Source organism: Palaemon carinicauda, chromosome 31 (genome assembly GCF_036898095.1).
Source record: "Palaemon carinicauda isolate YSFRI2023 chromosome 31, ASM3689809v2, whole genome shotgun sequence".
Classification (NCBI taxonomy): Eukaryota; Metazoa; Arthropoda; class Malacostraca; order Decapoda; family Palaemonidae; genus Palaemon; species Palaemon carinicauda.
Genome location: NC_090755.1, coordinates 78266264 through 78282713, shown reverse-complemented (window position 1 = coordinate 78282713; position 16450 = coordinate 78266264). Strand labels below are relative to the sequence as shown.

The 16450-nt window shown below is 48.5% G+C and overlaps 1 protein-coding gene across 1 annotated transcript in view; it reads left to right on the top strand.

The window, feature by feature from the left end:
• The first annotated feature begins 1817 nt into the window (after window positions 1-1817).
• Window positions 1818-16450, top strand: part of LOC137624554 (propionyl-CoA carboxylase beta chain, mitochondrial-like) — a 60452-nt gene continuing 45819 nt past the window's right edge. The window contains exon 1 of the mRNA XM_068355455.1: window positions 1818-2055. Within this exon, the coding sequence (XP_068211556.1) occupies window positions 1855-2055 (201 nt within the window). The 5' untranslated portion in view covers window positions 1818-1854. The remainder of the gene's footprint in view (window positions 2056-16450) is intronic.

The window sequence follows — 16450 nt, the reverse complement described above, 5'->3', positions numbered from 1 at the left end:
TTAGTATAATGATAAAGTTTTTCCAAGTTGTATGTATAGAGCAATCCTGCAAACATTTTGTATAAAGTTAAGTGATTTTTTCTACTATGAAATCTCCCCCGTATTTTAATAAATCAAGTGTTAGGTCATCTTCTCTCGCTGTTTTGCATCTTTTCAGGCATTAAGCTTTACTTACTTCTCCAACTAATATATACGTTTGCCACCGACTCAGGTATTTCATTATTTCTATTGGCTGAGTTATTTTCATATCGTTATTCTATAGAAATTCTCAGCAGTTTTTTATAACTTCATCTCTTTTGTTGATAATGAATTATACTGGCTGTCTATTGAAGATGGTTTAGAGTATAATAACCCATTAAGTTATCAGAATCTGACGTCCAAAATACCTAACGAAGAGAAGCTCCACATCGTGCAGCCATAACGAATCGTGCAGACAAGAAAATAGTTACAGATGGTTTTAAATTACTTGGAGCCAAGATGTATGTCTATTGTAGGTTACAGAGCTTTCAAATATGCGGCCCCAAGACTATACAACTAGCTCCCACTGGACATCCGAAAGACTGAAGATAATAAGGCTTTCAAGAAGAAATGGAAAATATTCTTGTTCTCCAAGTGTTTCGATTATGTGGATTTGACAATACGCTGTATGATACACAAAATACCTAAGAGTGTATACAATAAACTGATAGGAATAGGAGAGCAGTTCTTAAATTTAAAAAAATATATATAATTTATATATCATAATCACGACAAACGTTACTACCTTATCTAAATCTGTGGTCCGAAACTTAAAAATCCCTAACATGATTTACATTATATGTATAAAATGGATGCTTTAACTGGCCAGATAGTACTAAATTGGATCCCCCTCTCTGGTTTCGGCTCATTCTGTCTTTGCTATATATACACCTAATAGTTTGACATTTTTTATACACCTGGCAACACTAAGATTACCAAACAAATCGCTTATGGGAATATATACTGCACTGTAATTGTTCATTGGTTACTCTCCTCTTGGTAAGGGTAGATGACTCCTTAGCTACGATAAGTAGCTCTTCCAGGAAAAGGACAATCCAAAGTCAAACTATTGTTCACTAGTCTTGGGTAGTGCCATAGCCTCTGTACCATGGCCTTCCACTATCTTGGAATATTCTCTTGCTCTAGGGTAACCCACACTTGGGCAAGCTGTTCTCTCTTATTTATCTTCCTCTTGTTTTCAAGTTTTTATCGTTCATGTATGAAAGATCTAATTCAATGTGGTTACGGTTCTTAATATATTCTATTTTGATTGTATTACTTCTCTTGTAATGTATTAATTTCCTTGTTTCTTTTCCCTGTTGGAGCCCTTGAGCTTATAGCATCTTGCTTTTCCAGCTAGGGTCGTAACTTAGTTAATAATAATAATAATAATAATAATAATAATAATAATAATAATAATAATAATAATAATAATAATAATAATAATAATAATAATAATAATAATTCTGGTATATGGATAACCTCCAAATCAATATTTATATATCATAATCAAGGCTCTATCGACATTAGGTATGCTATACATTATAACCACGGCGAACGTTCCTACCTCATTTAAATCCGTGGCTCGAACACGAAAAAAAACTTCCTAATATCTATATCATATTTACAATGTAGATACATTTTACAATTATATATGGAAAAAACTCCTTATCAGCTTCTATATATTATAATCCCGGCTCCTCCCAACATTTATCTATTATCAGATATATAATAATCCCGACGAACGTTCCTACCGTTAAATTTGAGGCTCAAAGATTTGATGGAACGCGAAAGGCGGAGGAATATCAACAGCTGGTGTGACGTCACGAAGTAAACATGGCTCTGCGAGTAGCGAGTGACCCGGCTATTCGCCTTGTGAAAAACTTTGGTTTTTCTTCAGTCCGGAGAATTAACAGTTCATTAGTAAGAAACTGCTCAATTGCTCATACTCTACAAGTTCGGGAAAACATCCAGAAAAAGCGTAGCGATGCTTTACTCGGAGGGGGACAAAAGAGAATCGAGGCTCAGCATAGAAAGGTGATTTATTTTTACTGTACACTATTATGTTAATATAGGTTATTATGTAACTGTAGGTCATGCTCTGTCAGGTTAGTTTAGGTCAAGGTCTATTTAGGTAAACTATGGCGGGTAAACAATTGACTGAGAAGTCATACTGATACCTTCCGGCATTATTTTTAAATCCATTTATGTAACACTTATGTAAACTCCTAATTGATATACTGTAGGACTGATTTGGTAAATATATACTTTAATTTCCAGCCAGATACATGAACTCTATATTTTCTAGCCTCTATAGTGAGTAATTCTATACAATAGCTCTGCCACTAATGATTTTTATTTTTTTTTCTGGTTACTTTCCTAGTGCTTTATCCAAAGCTGGCTTTTTTTTTTATTTTTTTTTTTTTTTTTTTTTTAGGAGGAACAGTATTTTTAAGCTTTTTGTTAACCTTTCAAATCTTGGGGGACCCCCAAAGGGAAACTGGGGATTTTAGGTGGTGAATGAATTAAAGAATCCGTTTTAACATACGAATAATGGCGCATGTAGAATTAGCAATAAAAAAGGCCACTGGCTAACCTAAACAAACTACCTAACCTAACCGCCATATCCTAACCTAGTGGGGGGACTTCGGCCCGTCTGCGACCCCCCCCTTACACAGCCATAATAAATATAAGACAGCCTAAAATCCTTTCTGTACTTAAGTTGGATGGTAAAGGTGAGCTGCAACTTTCCAACTAGATACCCAATGTACAATAACCTCACGAATGAATGAGCACCAATCATTTATAGTTTTGTGAGAAATTCTTAATTCATCTTCAACAAATTTATAATTGAATTTTAATACTAATATAATTTTAAACAAGTAATAAATTAGATTGTATATCTATATGTAAACCAAGTTCCCTTAAAATGGATGTGTAACAACTACACCTTATCTTCACTTTCCTCTTGTTTTTCAGTACAACATGCCTTCTGTCACACCGAAATGCTTTTTTGTTAATATAAAGTCGGCACTTAGAACCACAGCTTGGGCAAATAGTATCACTTTCACTTTTAATAACTCCATAATCTTGGCAGTACTTTATTATTCTTTCAATGTTACCACAAAAGGCAAAACAAAATCTTTATAGTTTAAAATGTTATTTTTATTAATAAAATAAATTTTTGAATATACTTACCCGATAATCATGTAGCTGTCAACTCCGTTGCCCGACAGAATTCTATGGAGGGATACGCCAGCTATCACAATACTAGAAGGGGGTGTACTTACCAGCGCCACCTGTGGCCAGGTACTCAATCATTTGTTGTTTACACCTCCTCAATTATTCCTCGGTCCACTGGTTCTCTCTGGGGAGGAAAGGGAGGGTCGATTAAATCATGATTATCGGGTAAGTATATTCAAAAATTTATTTTATTAATAAAAATAACATTTTTCAATATTAAACTTACCCGATAATCATGTAGCTGATTCACACCCAGGGAGGTGGGTGAAAACCAGTGTACATGATTAAAGGATAGCTAAGTATCCCCAAATTTCATATAACAGTTATCTCAAATAACAATGAAATAATAAGTACCTGGTAAGGAAGTCGAATAGAACCGTTACTCTGCCTTTTATTTAAAGTTCGTCTTCCTTACTGAGCGCAGCGTTCCTCTTGGAGGCTGAATCAACCCAAAGGTGCCAAAGTACAAGGGGTTGCAACCCTACTAAAGGACCTCTACCAAACCTTTAACCCAGGCGCTTCTCAAGAATGAATAGACCACCCGCCAAATCCAAGGATGCGGAAGGCTTCTTAGCCTACCGTAACAACCATAAAACAACAACAAAAGTATTCAAGAGAAAGGTTAAAAAGGTTATGGGATTATGGGAATGTAGTGGCTGAGCCCTCACCTACTACTGCACTCGCTGCTACGAATGGTCCCAGGGTGTAGCAGTTCTCGTAAAGAGACTGGACATCTTTCAGATAAAATGATGCAAACACTGACTTGCTCCTCCAATAGGTTGCATCCATAATGCTCTGCAGAGAACGGTTTTTATTAAAGGCCAACGAAGTAGCTACAGCTCTTACTTCGTGGGTCCTTACCTTCAGCAATGCAAGGTCTTCCTCCTTTAAGTGAGAATGTGCTTCTCTGATCAGAAGCCTTATATAGTACGAAAGCCCATTCTTGGACATGGGTCTCGAGGGTTTCTTGATGGCACACCATAAGGCTTCTGACTGTCCTCGAATAGGTTTAGACCTCTTCAGATAATATTTGAGAGCTCTGACAGGGCAAAGAACTCTCTCTAGTTCGTTACCTACCATGTTGGAGAGGCTAGGTATTTCGAACGATCTAGGCCAAGGACGTGAAGGAAGCTCGTTCTTTGCTAGGAATCCAAGCTGAAAAGAACATGTAGCTGATTCGGTTGTGAAACCAATGTTCTTGCTGAAGGCATGAACCTCACTGACTCTCTTAGCTGTTGCAAGGCAAACGAGAAAAGCAGTCTTGAGGGTAAGATCCTTGAAGGAAGCTGACTGGAGAGGTTCGAACCTAGATGTCATAAGGAACCTTAAGACTACGTCCAGATTCCAGCCTGGAGTGGAAAGACGACGTTCTTTAGACGTCTCAAAAGACTTGAGAATGTCTTGAAGGTCCTTGTTGGAAGACAGGTCCAAACCCCTGTGGCGGAGGACAGAGGCCAACATGCTCCTATACCCTTTAATCGTAGATGTTGAAAGGGATCTCTCATTCCTAAGATGAAGAAGGAAGTCAGCTATTTGGATCACAGAGGTATTGGTAGAGGATATTGAATTGGCTCTACACCAGCTTCGGAAGACCTCCCACTTAGACTGGTAGACTCTACGAGTGGAAATTCTTCTAGCTCTGGCAATCGCACTGGCTGCCTCCTTCGAAAAGCCTCTAGCTCTAGCGAATCTTTCGACAGTCTGAAGGCAGTCAGTCGAAGAGCGTGGAGGTTTGGGTGCAACCTGTCTACGTGTGGTTGACGTAGAAGGTCCACTCTTAGAGGTAGAGTCCTGGGGAAGTCGACTAGCCATTGACGTACCTCTGTGTACCATTCTCTTGCAGGCCAAAGGGGGGCAACCAGCGTCAGCCGTGTCCCTTCGTGCGAGACGAATTTCTGCAGAACTTTGTTTATAATCTTGAACGGAGGGAATGCGTACAGGTCGAGATGGGACCAGTTCAGAAGAAAAGCATCTACATGAACCGCTGCAGGGTCTGGAACAGGGGAACAATAAAGCGGAAGTCTCTTGGTGATGGAGGTGGCAAACAGGTCTATGGTAGGTTGACCCCACAACGTCCAAAGTCTGTTGCACACACTCTTGTGGAGGGTCCATTCCGTGGGAATGACCTGATTCCTTCTGCTGAGGCGATCCGCTGAAACATTCATATCGCCCTGGATGAACCTCGTGACCAGAGTGAGGTTTAGACCTCTTGACCAAATGAGGAGGTCCCTTGCGATCTTGTAAAGGCTCCTCGAATGGGTCCCTCCTTGCTTGGAGATGTAAGCCAAGGCTGTGGTGTTGTCTGAATTGACCTCCACCACTTTGCCTAGCAGGAGGGACTTGAAGTTCAACAGGGCAAGATGGACTGCTAACAGTTCCTTGCAATTGATGTGGAGTAATCCTTGTTCCTTGTTCCACACTCCTGAGCATTCCCGTCCGTCCAAGGTCGCACCCCAGCCCGAGTCCGATGCATCCGAGAAGAGATGAAGATGGGGGGTCTGGATGGCCAATGATAGACCCTCCTTGAGAAGAAGATTGTGCTTCCACCACCGGAGAGTGGTCTTCATCTCTTGGTTGATAGGGATAGAGACTGCTTCTAGAGTCGAGCCCTTGTCCCAATGAGCTGCAAGATGGAATTGAAGAGGGCGGAGGTGGAGTCTCCCCAGCTCGACAAACAGGGCCAGAGATGAGAGGGTCCCTGTGAGACTCATCCACTGTCTCACTGAGCAATTGCTCCTCTTCAGCATGCTCATGATGCACTGTAGGGCTTGGTTTATCCTGGGGGCCGATGGAAAAGCCCGAAAATCCCGACTCTGAATCTCCATTCCCAGGTACACAATGGATTGGGAGGGAATGAGTTGAGATTTCTCTAAATTGACTAATAGACCTAGGTCTCTGATTAGATCTAAAGTCCAAGAGAGGTTCTCCAGACAACGACGACTCGTGGAGGCTCTCAACAGCCAGTCGTCTAGGTAGAGGGAGGCTCTGATGTTCGATAAGTGCAGGAATTTCGCTACATTCCTCATCAGATGAGTAAAGACCATAGGAGCTGTGCTTAGGCCAAAACACAGGGCTTGGAACTGATAGACAACCTTTCCGAAAACGAATCTCAGGAAAGGTTGGGAGTCTGGATGAATGGGAACGTGAAAGTATGCATCTTTCAAGTCCAACGAGACCATCCAGTCCTCCTGTCTGACCGCTGCTAAGACCGACTTGGTCGTCTCCATAGTGAACGTCTGCTTGGTGACATACTCGTTGAGAGAGCTGACGTCCAGCACCGGTCTCCAACCTCCTGTCTTTTTGGCCACAAGAAAAAGACGGTTGTAGAAGCCCGGGGATTGATGATCCCGGACTATAACCACTGCCTTCTTCTGCACAAGTAGCGACACCTCCTGTTGCAATGCTAGCCTCTTGTCCTCTTCTTTGTAGTTGGGAGAGAGGTTGATGGGCGATGTGGTCAGAGGCGGTTTGAGGCAGAATGGAATCCTGTAACCGTACCTCAGCCAACTGACAGACTGTGCGTCTGCACCTCTCTTCTCCCAGGCTTGCCAGAAGATCTTGAGCCTGGCACCTACTGTTGTCTGGAGAATCTGAGAGTCAGTGCTTTCCCTTTGATGTCCTGGGTCCTTTCTTAGACTTGCCCCTGTGAGAGACTGGACGGGAGCTTCCTCGGCTGGGGGCTCTACCACGAAAGGGCGGTATGAACCTATTGGCCGGGGTATCAGCCACTGGAGAGCGATAAGTCTTGGGGACAGAGGTGGTAACCTTAGACTTACGAGCCGATGAAGCTACAAGATCGTGCGTGTCCTTCTGTATCAGGGCAGCCGACAAGTCCTTAACTAGCTCCTCGGGAAAGAGGAACTTTGAGAGTGGAGCAAAAAGGAGCTGTGACCGCTGGCACGGTGTAATGCTGGCTGAGAGGAAGGAACACAGTTGTTCTCTTTTCTTCAACACCCCTGATACAAATAACGACGCTAGCTCACCCGATCCATCCCTGATAGCCTTATCCATGCAGGACATAATCAACATGGCAGAGTCTTTGTCCGCAGAAGATATTTTCTTGCTGAGGGCTCCCAGGCACCAGTCGAGAAAATTGAACTTGTTCCGTAACCGAAATACAAACCACGCTATTTACAAAGGGTATTACTTTTAGCGTAGCTGAAATGGCGAGCCATTAGAATTTAACGAGGGTGTATTACCCCCGCGCTAGTTAGCGGGGGGGTAGGGGAGTGGTAGCTAGCTACCCCTCCTCCCCCTCACACACAGGTGAATACCCACTTTCACTTTTGGCTCGGACTGTGACAGACGTCTCTGTCTTGGTCCTCGCTTGGCAGCCATTGTCTGTTTTGTCTTTACTTAATCGCTTACTTTTCTTTTACTCAATATATATGTAAACATGTTTTCATGTTTGTATATATATTTGAGTATAGAAATAAGTAAGTTTCCTTTTCAGATGTGTGTGTGTAGTGTACGATATCTACGTGGAGGCCTCGGCAGTTAGGCCACCACGGCCTAATTTTATGGGTTGCGATCGAGTTTGACTTCGGTCTTTCTCTCTCTCTCTCTCTTGAGGTCGTTCACCCTTTTACTATGTTTTACTACGCCCTTGTAGCTTCCTTCCCGTGTGGGTGGGGTTGCTACGCCGTACATTTTGTCTCAATTAGTTTATGAATCTAATTGTAGTTGTTAATTTTTCAGCTTGTAGAACGATTCCTTTCGGGGTTTTCGTTTTTTTTTCTTTAGTGTTCATTCATTTTTAAATTACATAATTACATAGTTACATAATTATAATTGTTATAATTCTGTTTTGGTTACAGCTCTCCTTCCGCGAGTGTAAGTGGTTGTGAGGGCACGTGCCTGTTGTGTAATTCTTGTTCCTTTTCCTCGGGATTCCTCTTCGGAGCCTTCCCGGGGGAATGAATGTGTACTAATATTATTTGTTTTATTTTTTTACAGTTACCGATCTAGTTCGTTTCTGTAATATAGCAACGGTGTGAGCTGTCTGGTTGAGTCCTGGGGATTCGGCTGTTGCTGCCTCCCCCCTTGTATTGTCGTCAGGGGCGTGTCTCCTTCTACTGGTAGTACTCCCGTGTCGACGGACAGCTCTCCAGTTCATTTTAGAACAGTCAGGAGGCTTGCCTCCTTGGGCGGATAACTTTCCTTCCGAGGGAAGTTTTTCCTGTCCAGGCTTGAGCTTTTCCTCTTTTGGGGGGTTCTTCTCTTGCCTTTTCTTCGTGCGACTATGCTCTTGGTGCTGAGCGGTCGCACCTGCAGTTTCGCTCAAGGGGCTGGGCAACTGCAGGAGCTCCTCTTCGGAGGATTGCTCCTTTTAGGTCACTGGCTGACCAGTCTCTTCCACGAAGTGTTTCTCTTTCGTTCGCGAGAGAGTACACTCATAGAGACTCCTCTTCGGAGGTTTCTTCTGTTGCTGTTGCTGTTGGCCTCCCTCGCCGTAAGGCCCTCCGTCCGCCTCGTCGTAAGGGCCTCTCATCTCCCTATAAGGGTGCTTGAGGCGCCTTTTTGAATCTCCGTTTGCAGCCTACAACTTCTTTTTCTCGATCTTCCGTCTTGGTGCAGATGGACAGCAGTCTAATCTCGTCTTCCGACGGGCAACGGTCTTCCCGACGGACAACGGTCTTCCCGACGGACAGCGGTCTTCCGACGGACATCAGTCTCCCGGCGGACAACGATCCCTTCGGGGCAAAGGGTTGCCCCCACGGGGGTTCTTCCCTTGCGTGTCAGGGTTTCCCTGCGCGCCCTTCTGTTCGTCAGCGCTCTCCTGTTCGTCAGCGCTTTCAAGATGATCTTCCCTGCAGTTCCTGTTACGTGCCTTGTGCGCCCACGTTCGCCCTCGCGATCTAGAACTTAGGTTCAGGTCGGGGTCAAGGACTCTTCTTCTTTGCGCGGGCTTCCACGCGTAGCCTTCTGCTCGTCAGCGATCATCAGCTCGTCAGCGATCATCAGCTCGTCAGCGATCATCAGCTCGTCAGCGATCATCAGCTCGCCAGCGATCGTCAGCTCGTCAGCGATCATCAGCTCGCCAGCGATCGTCAGCTCGTCAGCGATCATCAGCTCGCCAGCGATCTCCGGATCGCCCACGTGTGTTACAGCTGGCACGCCAACGTTCTCCAACACTTCTGAAGGAACATGGTTCGCCAGCTACTAGCTCAACTGCGGATGCTGATCGCCATCGCGCGACCCTCAACTGCAGATGCTGATCGCCATCGCGCGACCCTCAACTGCGGATGCTGATCGCCATCGCGCGACCCTCAACTGCGGATGCTGATCGCCATTGCGCGACCCTCAACTGCGGATGCTGATCGCCATCGCGCGACCCTCAACTGCGGATGCTGATCGCCATCGCGCGACCCTCAACTGCGGATGCTGATCGCCATCGCGCGACCCTCAACTGCGGATGCTGATCGCCATCGCACAACCCTGAACGATTGCCCGCTTCGCATGCTGCTCCTCATCGCACAACCCTGAACGATCGCCCTCTTGCGGATGCTGATCACCATCGCACCCTTTCACGCGATCATTCACCTGCGCATGCTGCTCGCCATCGCACAACCCTGAACGATTGCCCGCTTCGCATGCTGCTCCTCATCGCACAACCCTGAACGATCGCCCTCTTGCGGATGCTGATCACCATCGCACCCTTTCACGCGATCATTCACCTGCGCATGCTGCTCGCCATCGCACAACCCTGAACGATTGCCCGCTTCGCATGCTGCTCCTCATCGCACAACCCTGAACGATCGCCCTCTTGCGGATGCTGATCACCATCGCACCCTTTCACGCGATCATTCACCTGCGCATGCTGCTCGCCATCGCACAACCCTGAACGATTGCCCGCTTCGCATGCTGCTCCTCATCGCACAACCCTGAACGATCGCCCTCTTGCGGATGCTGATCACCATCGCACTCTATCACGCGATCATTCACCTACACATGCTGCTCGCCATCGCTTACCGCCAGCGATCTTCTTCACCTACGCGGCAGCACGATCCCTCGCCGTCACGCCCATTCACCTGCGCGCCCGCGCGATCGCTCGCCTGCGCGCCCGCGCGATCGCTCGCCCGCGCGATCGCTCGCCTGCGCGCCCGCGCGATCGCTCGCCTGCGCGCCCTCGCGACCGCTCGCCTGCGCGCCCTCACGACCGCTCGCCTGCGCGCCCGCGCGACCACTCGCCTGTGCGCCCGCGCGACCACTCGCCTGTGCGCCCGCGCGACCATTCGCCCTCGCGCGACCATAGTTCGCGGCGAATTCCACAGCCGGTGGTAGCAGCAGGGACGCGTGCTCCTAGGCGGCACTCGGGATCACCTCCATCCAAGCACAGGTTGGTAGTGCAGGACGAAGACAGGTCAGTACAGCATTCTTCCCACCTTCTTTTCAGGCAGGAACCGTCGTGTCCTCTCCAAAGGATCGCCCGATCCCTTTCACCTTAGCGAGGATTTCGGACTCTGTGTCCTTGGAGCAGCAGACATGGTTTGATCCGCTGGCACGGGCGTTAATGAGGTTTATGAAACCAGCACTCACCGGCCAGGGTAACAAACCAGCGGCTGTCTCTCCTACGCTGAAGAGAAAGAGAGGAGTGGACTTCGTGGTGACTTCCCCCAGGGCGAAGTTGGTTCCCAAGAGGTCGGTCTCGAGGGTCCCCTCTCCTGCACGAGTACTCTCTCCTTCTCCCGCCCTGGAAGGATTTTTGGCGGGGGGGCTTTCCGTTGAAGATTTCTCCATCGGACAAGGGGTGACTGCTTACCTCTTCCTCTGGGAGCTTACCAGGTTCTTTCCCTCCTCGGTTACGGCCCGAGGTTTGGTTCAAGGAAGCTACAGGAAGATCAAGGGTACTTTCCTCCTCTCGAGCTCAGGCACCTTGGCCTTTCGTCGTTAAGTATCTACTTGCGGACAAGCTCGATGTGGTACCATCTGGACGCACTGACTGAAGGCTTCCTTCGGGTGTCTCATCTGTGGAGGTCAACGACCTCAGACACCCTTCCATCCTTGAGAAGAGTTTTGTCTTTGCCCAAGGACAGAGACTTAAACATCTGCTGTGCGGAGTAAATCGACTTCCGGTTTCACTCCTCCAAGGCGCTTTCTTCCAGACTCTGCAGGGCTCCAGCTCCCTTTTCTTTCAACCACGTCGGCCTAAGTTATCGGCTACGACAACTGGGACAAGGTGTCCAATTGCAGTTTCCTCCTGTCAGGAACAGATGGCACGGGAGACTCCCCCGGGGGGGCATAGTCCTAAAAGGAGTTCACGAACTCTAGGATTGCAGGTTTTTTCGCTGGGAGGATGCTTAAGGTTACTCATCCGAATGACAGCTTCCCGATGCCCATTCCCGCACAATCTCTGTGAGTAGCCAAGGATATCGCGCCTGCCGTCTCTGTCAGCGAATTCAGTGTCTCTGAACCTCTATGCCATAGCATCAGCAGAGTTGCCCGGTTGGGCAGAATGATCCATACCTTAGGCGAAGGTCTTCCTTAGGATCATCGACGGCTTCACCCCCGGCCCCCTCAGTCGATCCTTTCTTGTAAGGAAGGATCTGAGAGGGGACGTCCATAGTCGACCTCTCAGCCCTGATCAAGTTTGTCGAACAAACTTCGGCCAGCGTAGACCAGCAGAATCGATCAGACTGGTAACGAGGCGACAGGACTCCTTTAACCCTGGATCGGAAGGACGGGTACTTTCAGTTTCCATTCCATCCATCTTCCAGGGTGCTCGTCGAATTCAGCCTAAACTGCAAGTATTCCTGCTTATGATGCAGTGTGGCTATCCCGCCGTGGCATAGCAGGTTTGTTTCCCCAGAGAACTCTCCCTGCCTTCCTCTTGGCCGCTCAGGTGCAGACTTCCGCCTCCTCTGCTGTTTGGAGGGCTGGTCAACTCCGGTAGGCTCGGGTTTCGACCTGATTCAGCGCCGGGAAAAGCTTCCGAATGCTGACCATGAGTGTGGGCTCATGGTATTTTGCTTGGAGCCTTCTCTTCCTCTGCCTCAACATCTGGAGTATCTGGCCATGATATTGAGTCAACCGCCTTACCACGTTGGAAACCCCGCTTCTCGTCCGTCCAGCGAGGTTAAGCAACGTCGGTACTTGGATGGGTGACCACCTGGGGACGCCAGATTCTGTTACCACATCCTCCGAGCCTTCCTTTCGGTTCACCGTGGCAAGACTGAGGAGAGTCGCAGTACCTGTTCTCAGTCAAGCAGAGTTTTCAGCCCTACCTTGGAACGTTTCCTAGTTCTTCTTTCCTCATTGACCCGTTTATAGTCCGAACGGTCGCCTCAGGATAAGTTCCATGTGGGGCGATCCAAGTTCCGGTGGCTTCAGGCAATGTTTAACCGGACTCCCTGGCCCTATGGGACCAGCGGAACTATTAAACCTGCAATGGGTGTTGACCTATGGAGCCTCTTGATGGTAGTGGATATTCTCGTCCTTTCCCCACATTCTTGATGCGGTTCTCGGACTCGTCAAAGGAAAGGGGGGGGGGGGGGGGCATGTTCCGGTCCAGGCCTATGGTCAAGACCTGAAGGATACCTCTCCATCATTCAGGCAGGCTTAAGGGCCTTAGTCTGGCCCCTCTTCAGATCCTACCGCTCCTGCCAAGTCGCCCCGTTGCGTGTCGACTTCATGCTAACCAGCAGGGGACGCATTTTCACACCTTCACATCTTGCAGTAGAGATATCGGGATGATTGAGATTCTCTCAATTCCACCATCGGCTCTCTCATTCCAGGCAGGGGAATGTTTCTCTCAGACTATCCGAGCAGAGCCTCATAGAGAGAGTGTACCTAGGGGTCTTTGACCTTGGGTAACCAGCAAGTGCTGGTCTGGGGGACCTGATCGCGACAGCTTGGAACCTCAAGCTTCCGCTAGTTTTCCCCCCAGTCTCAGACCCCGAGACTCTGGCAAGATGCATTCCGGTGATGGTGGGACAACTTCGACGCCTGCGTCTTCCCTCCTTTTTGTCTGCGGACAATGGGTCTCAACAAAACCAGGTTGTCTGTCAACCTTTCAATGGGAGAGCTCCACTGGGACTATGTGCAGAACGGTTTCTGGACCCTCTGCTTCCCCTGACGGAACTCCCGGGAGAGCTTCTCCCACGGCGCAGACTACTCAAGCAACCACACTGCGACATCTCTCCCGAACCGGGGCGTCGCTTCGGCTTCATGCCTGGAGACACTACGCTTCCTCCTTTAGAAGAGACAACCCGCTACAGTCGCGGTACGGAGGTCGCGTCATCTGCGATAGTCATCCACAGGGGTCTCCCAGGCAAAGTGAAGAGTCTAAGGTGGTTGGTGCCGTGGGAGATATACTTCTTCCCGTGAGGCCTCTTCTCCAGCAATAACGGTCTTATTGCCTTTCGGCGGGAGGAAACTCCTTTCCGCTCTTGGCAATGAAGCCTGTCGCTCAGCCTTTCCCTGACCTTCAGGCTTAAAGGAATAACTTTTTCCTGCCCGCTGGATCTATCCTCGCTCATGCGAAGCTACGATCGTCCCTGCCCTAGTCGGAGGAAGACCTCCAACTTGGAGCATGGCTCGGACTTTTAGTCCTTTAAGAGATCTTCTCAAGACCCTTTTACGACAGGCCTCGGATTGTATTCCGCCCTGGGTCTTCTGCTCACTCTGGCCACGGCCAGTGTGTGAGCAATCTTCTTGGTCTCTTACTACTCCCCCCCTTTCTAAGGAAGAGGGGAAGGCAACATTCAGGCTCGCTCCTGAGTTGTTGGCTAGACTCAGAATCTGAGGGTCCCGACCCTTCGGTCCGATTCATTCAAGATTTTGAGTCTCCATTCTGTGTCTGATGTCCCAAGACCTTCTCTTTCTTGCCAGTACAGGAATCGAGAGGTTAGCGCTGGGAACAGCTGCAGTTTGGCCTCAGTTGCAGCCGATTTGGGAACACAAGGAGGACATGGGGGGAGAGTCACCAGTATACCTCTTCAGCCCGGACTCAAGGACATTCATCTCGACCTGTCTTCAGACCCTCCCCCGTCACGTCGCCCTACAGCACGATGTTGGATACATCGCAACGTCCCTCGCCTTCGAGTAATACTACTCTGTGACGCAGGTGCTACAAGCTGGAGTCTGGAAGCGTCTGATGACCTTCGCAGCCCGCTTCCTGCAGGGCGTGACCCACAGGAGTCTCGATACGTTTTCTATCGCTCTGTGGTGGCTACACAACAGCTGGTCTAACCTCAGGCTCCTTTTTGGACAGGTAGCAGAAGGTTGAGGGCATTGTTATCAGGTTTTAGTCTGCATGAACGAAAGAAGTATGTCTGGCCCTTACTTCTTTCTTCATCATCCCCTCTACGGGGAAGCAGCATCCTGGTCTCTGCATAGCTGACCTCGAACCTCTGCAGGTAAACCATGCTTCCTTGTGTTCCGAGTATTGAGTCAATACTGTCGCGTCCCCCATACCCTGACGAGGTGGTATTGGGAACGTCTTAACCCAGAGTTCCTTCTGGAACTCCAGGTCAACTGCCTAAGACGGGTCACACTTCTTCCTTCACACACAAGCTTACGTAGGCCACATGGTTCCTTGCGGTGCAAGGAACTTGTGAGGTGCAGGGACTCCTTTTCTCGAGTGCGACTCACTCGGATTCTGAGTCCCCGGGTAAAGCCAAAGCCAGTATGGCTGGGGACTTTCCACCCTTCCTAAGGGATAAGTCACCCTTTGTAAATAGCGTGGTTTGTATTTCGGTTACGGAACAAATGACAAATTCGAAGATAATTTGTATTTTTCCTAACCATACAAACCTTAGCTATTTACACATATTTGCCCGCCAGCCCTGTCCCCCAAGACAAGTCCTACCTCTAAGTGAAAGTGAGTATTCACCTGTGTGTGAGGGGGAGGAGGGGTAGCTAGCTACCACTCCCCTACCCCCCCGCTAACTAGCGCGGGGGTAATACACCCTCGTTAAATTCTAATGGCTCGCCATTTCAGCTACGCTAAAAGTAATACCCTTTGTAAATAGCTAAGGTTTGTATGGTTAGGAAAAATACAAATTATCTTCGAATTTGTCATATTTCGAACGCTCTGAACAACCCTTTCAGAAGATGATCCAGGTCTGAGAAGGTCCAACAAACCTTCGAGCGTCTCATCGCAGTCCTCCTAGGCGAGTCCACCAGACTTGAGAAGTCAGCCTGGGCAGAGGCAGGAACTCCCAAGCCTGGTGCTTCCCCTGTGGCATACCAAACGCAACCTTTCGATGCGAGCTTCGTTGGAGGGAACATGAAGGAAGTCTTGCCCAGGTGTTGTTTAGACTGAAGCCACTCCCCTAAGGTCCTTAAGGCCCTCTTGGAGGATCTAGCTAGGACAAGCTTAGTATAGCTCGACTTAGCTTGTTGCACGCCTAGCGAAAACTCAGATGGAGGAGAGCGGGGAACAGCAGAGACGAAGTGGTCAGGGTAAAGCTCCCTGAGTAGAGCCAAGACCTTTCTAAAATCAACAGACAATGGAGAAAGCTTAGACTCCTCCACGTCTGATGAGGGATCAAGATGTGCCTCCTCATCATCCGACACTTCATCAGCAGAAGGTAGCGAAGCAAAAGGACCAGAATGCTGAACCGCAGAGTCAGAACGGGAAGGAACAACAACAGAGGTTTCCTCAACTTGAGGGAGAACCTGAGGTTCAGACTGCATAGGTTGAACAACAGTCGGAGCAGAAGGCAGGTGCAAGGGTGAAGGAGGTTGACTCCTAGCAAGAGTTGCACCCAAGGATTGCACCAGCTGAGCGGAGGACGGAGGCGGAGTAGTCCGTTCCTGTTCCTGAGAGATGAGTGGAGCATGAGAAGGTTGAGGCTGCGCAGAACAAGGTAAAGTTCTAGCAAGCTGAGGCTCCTGAGGCGCAAGTGCATGGTGTAGATGAGCTTGCCTAGATGAGGGTTGAACTCGGTGCAGCGCTGGTGCAGCAGACAGACTCACGGAGGGGAGAGGTTGTTGTACCCCAACCGAGAGTTGCACCACTGGTGGAGCAACAAGGGGAGGAGGAGGAAGAGTGTAACTCTCCTGATCCCTAAGCAGAGATTGCCTTAAAGAAGGCTGAGGCTGAACAACACTGTGAACAGCAAACTCCGAAAGTGGTTCAATATCGTACGCCTGGCAGAAGGTGCTGCGACCAGGCGGAGCAGGTGCAGGCTGGGCGAGCACAGGCGGAGCAGGTGCAGGCTGGGCGAGCACAGGTGCAGCGAGA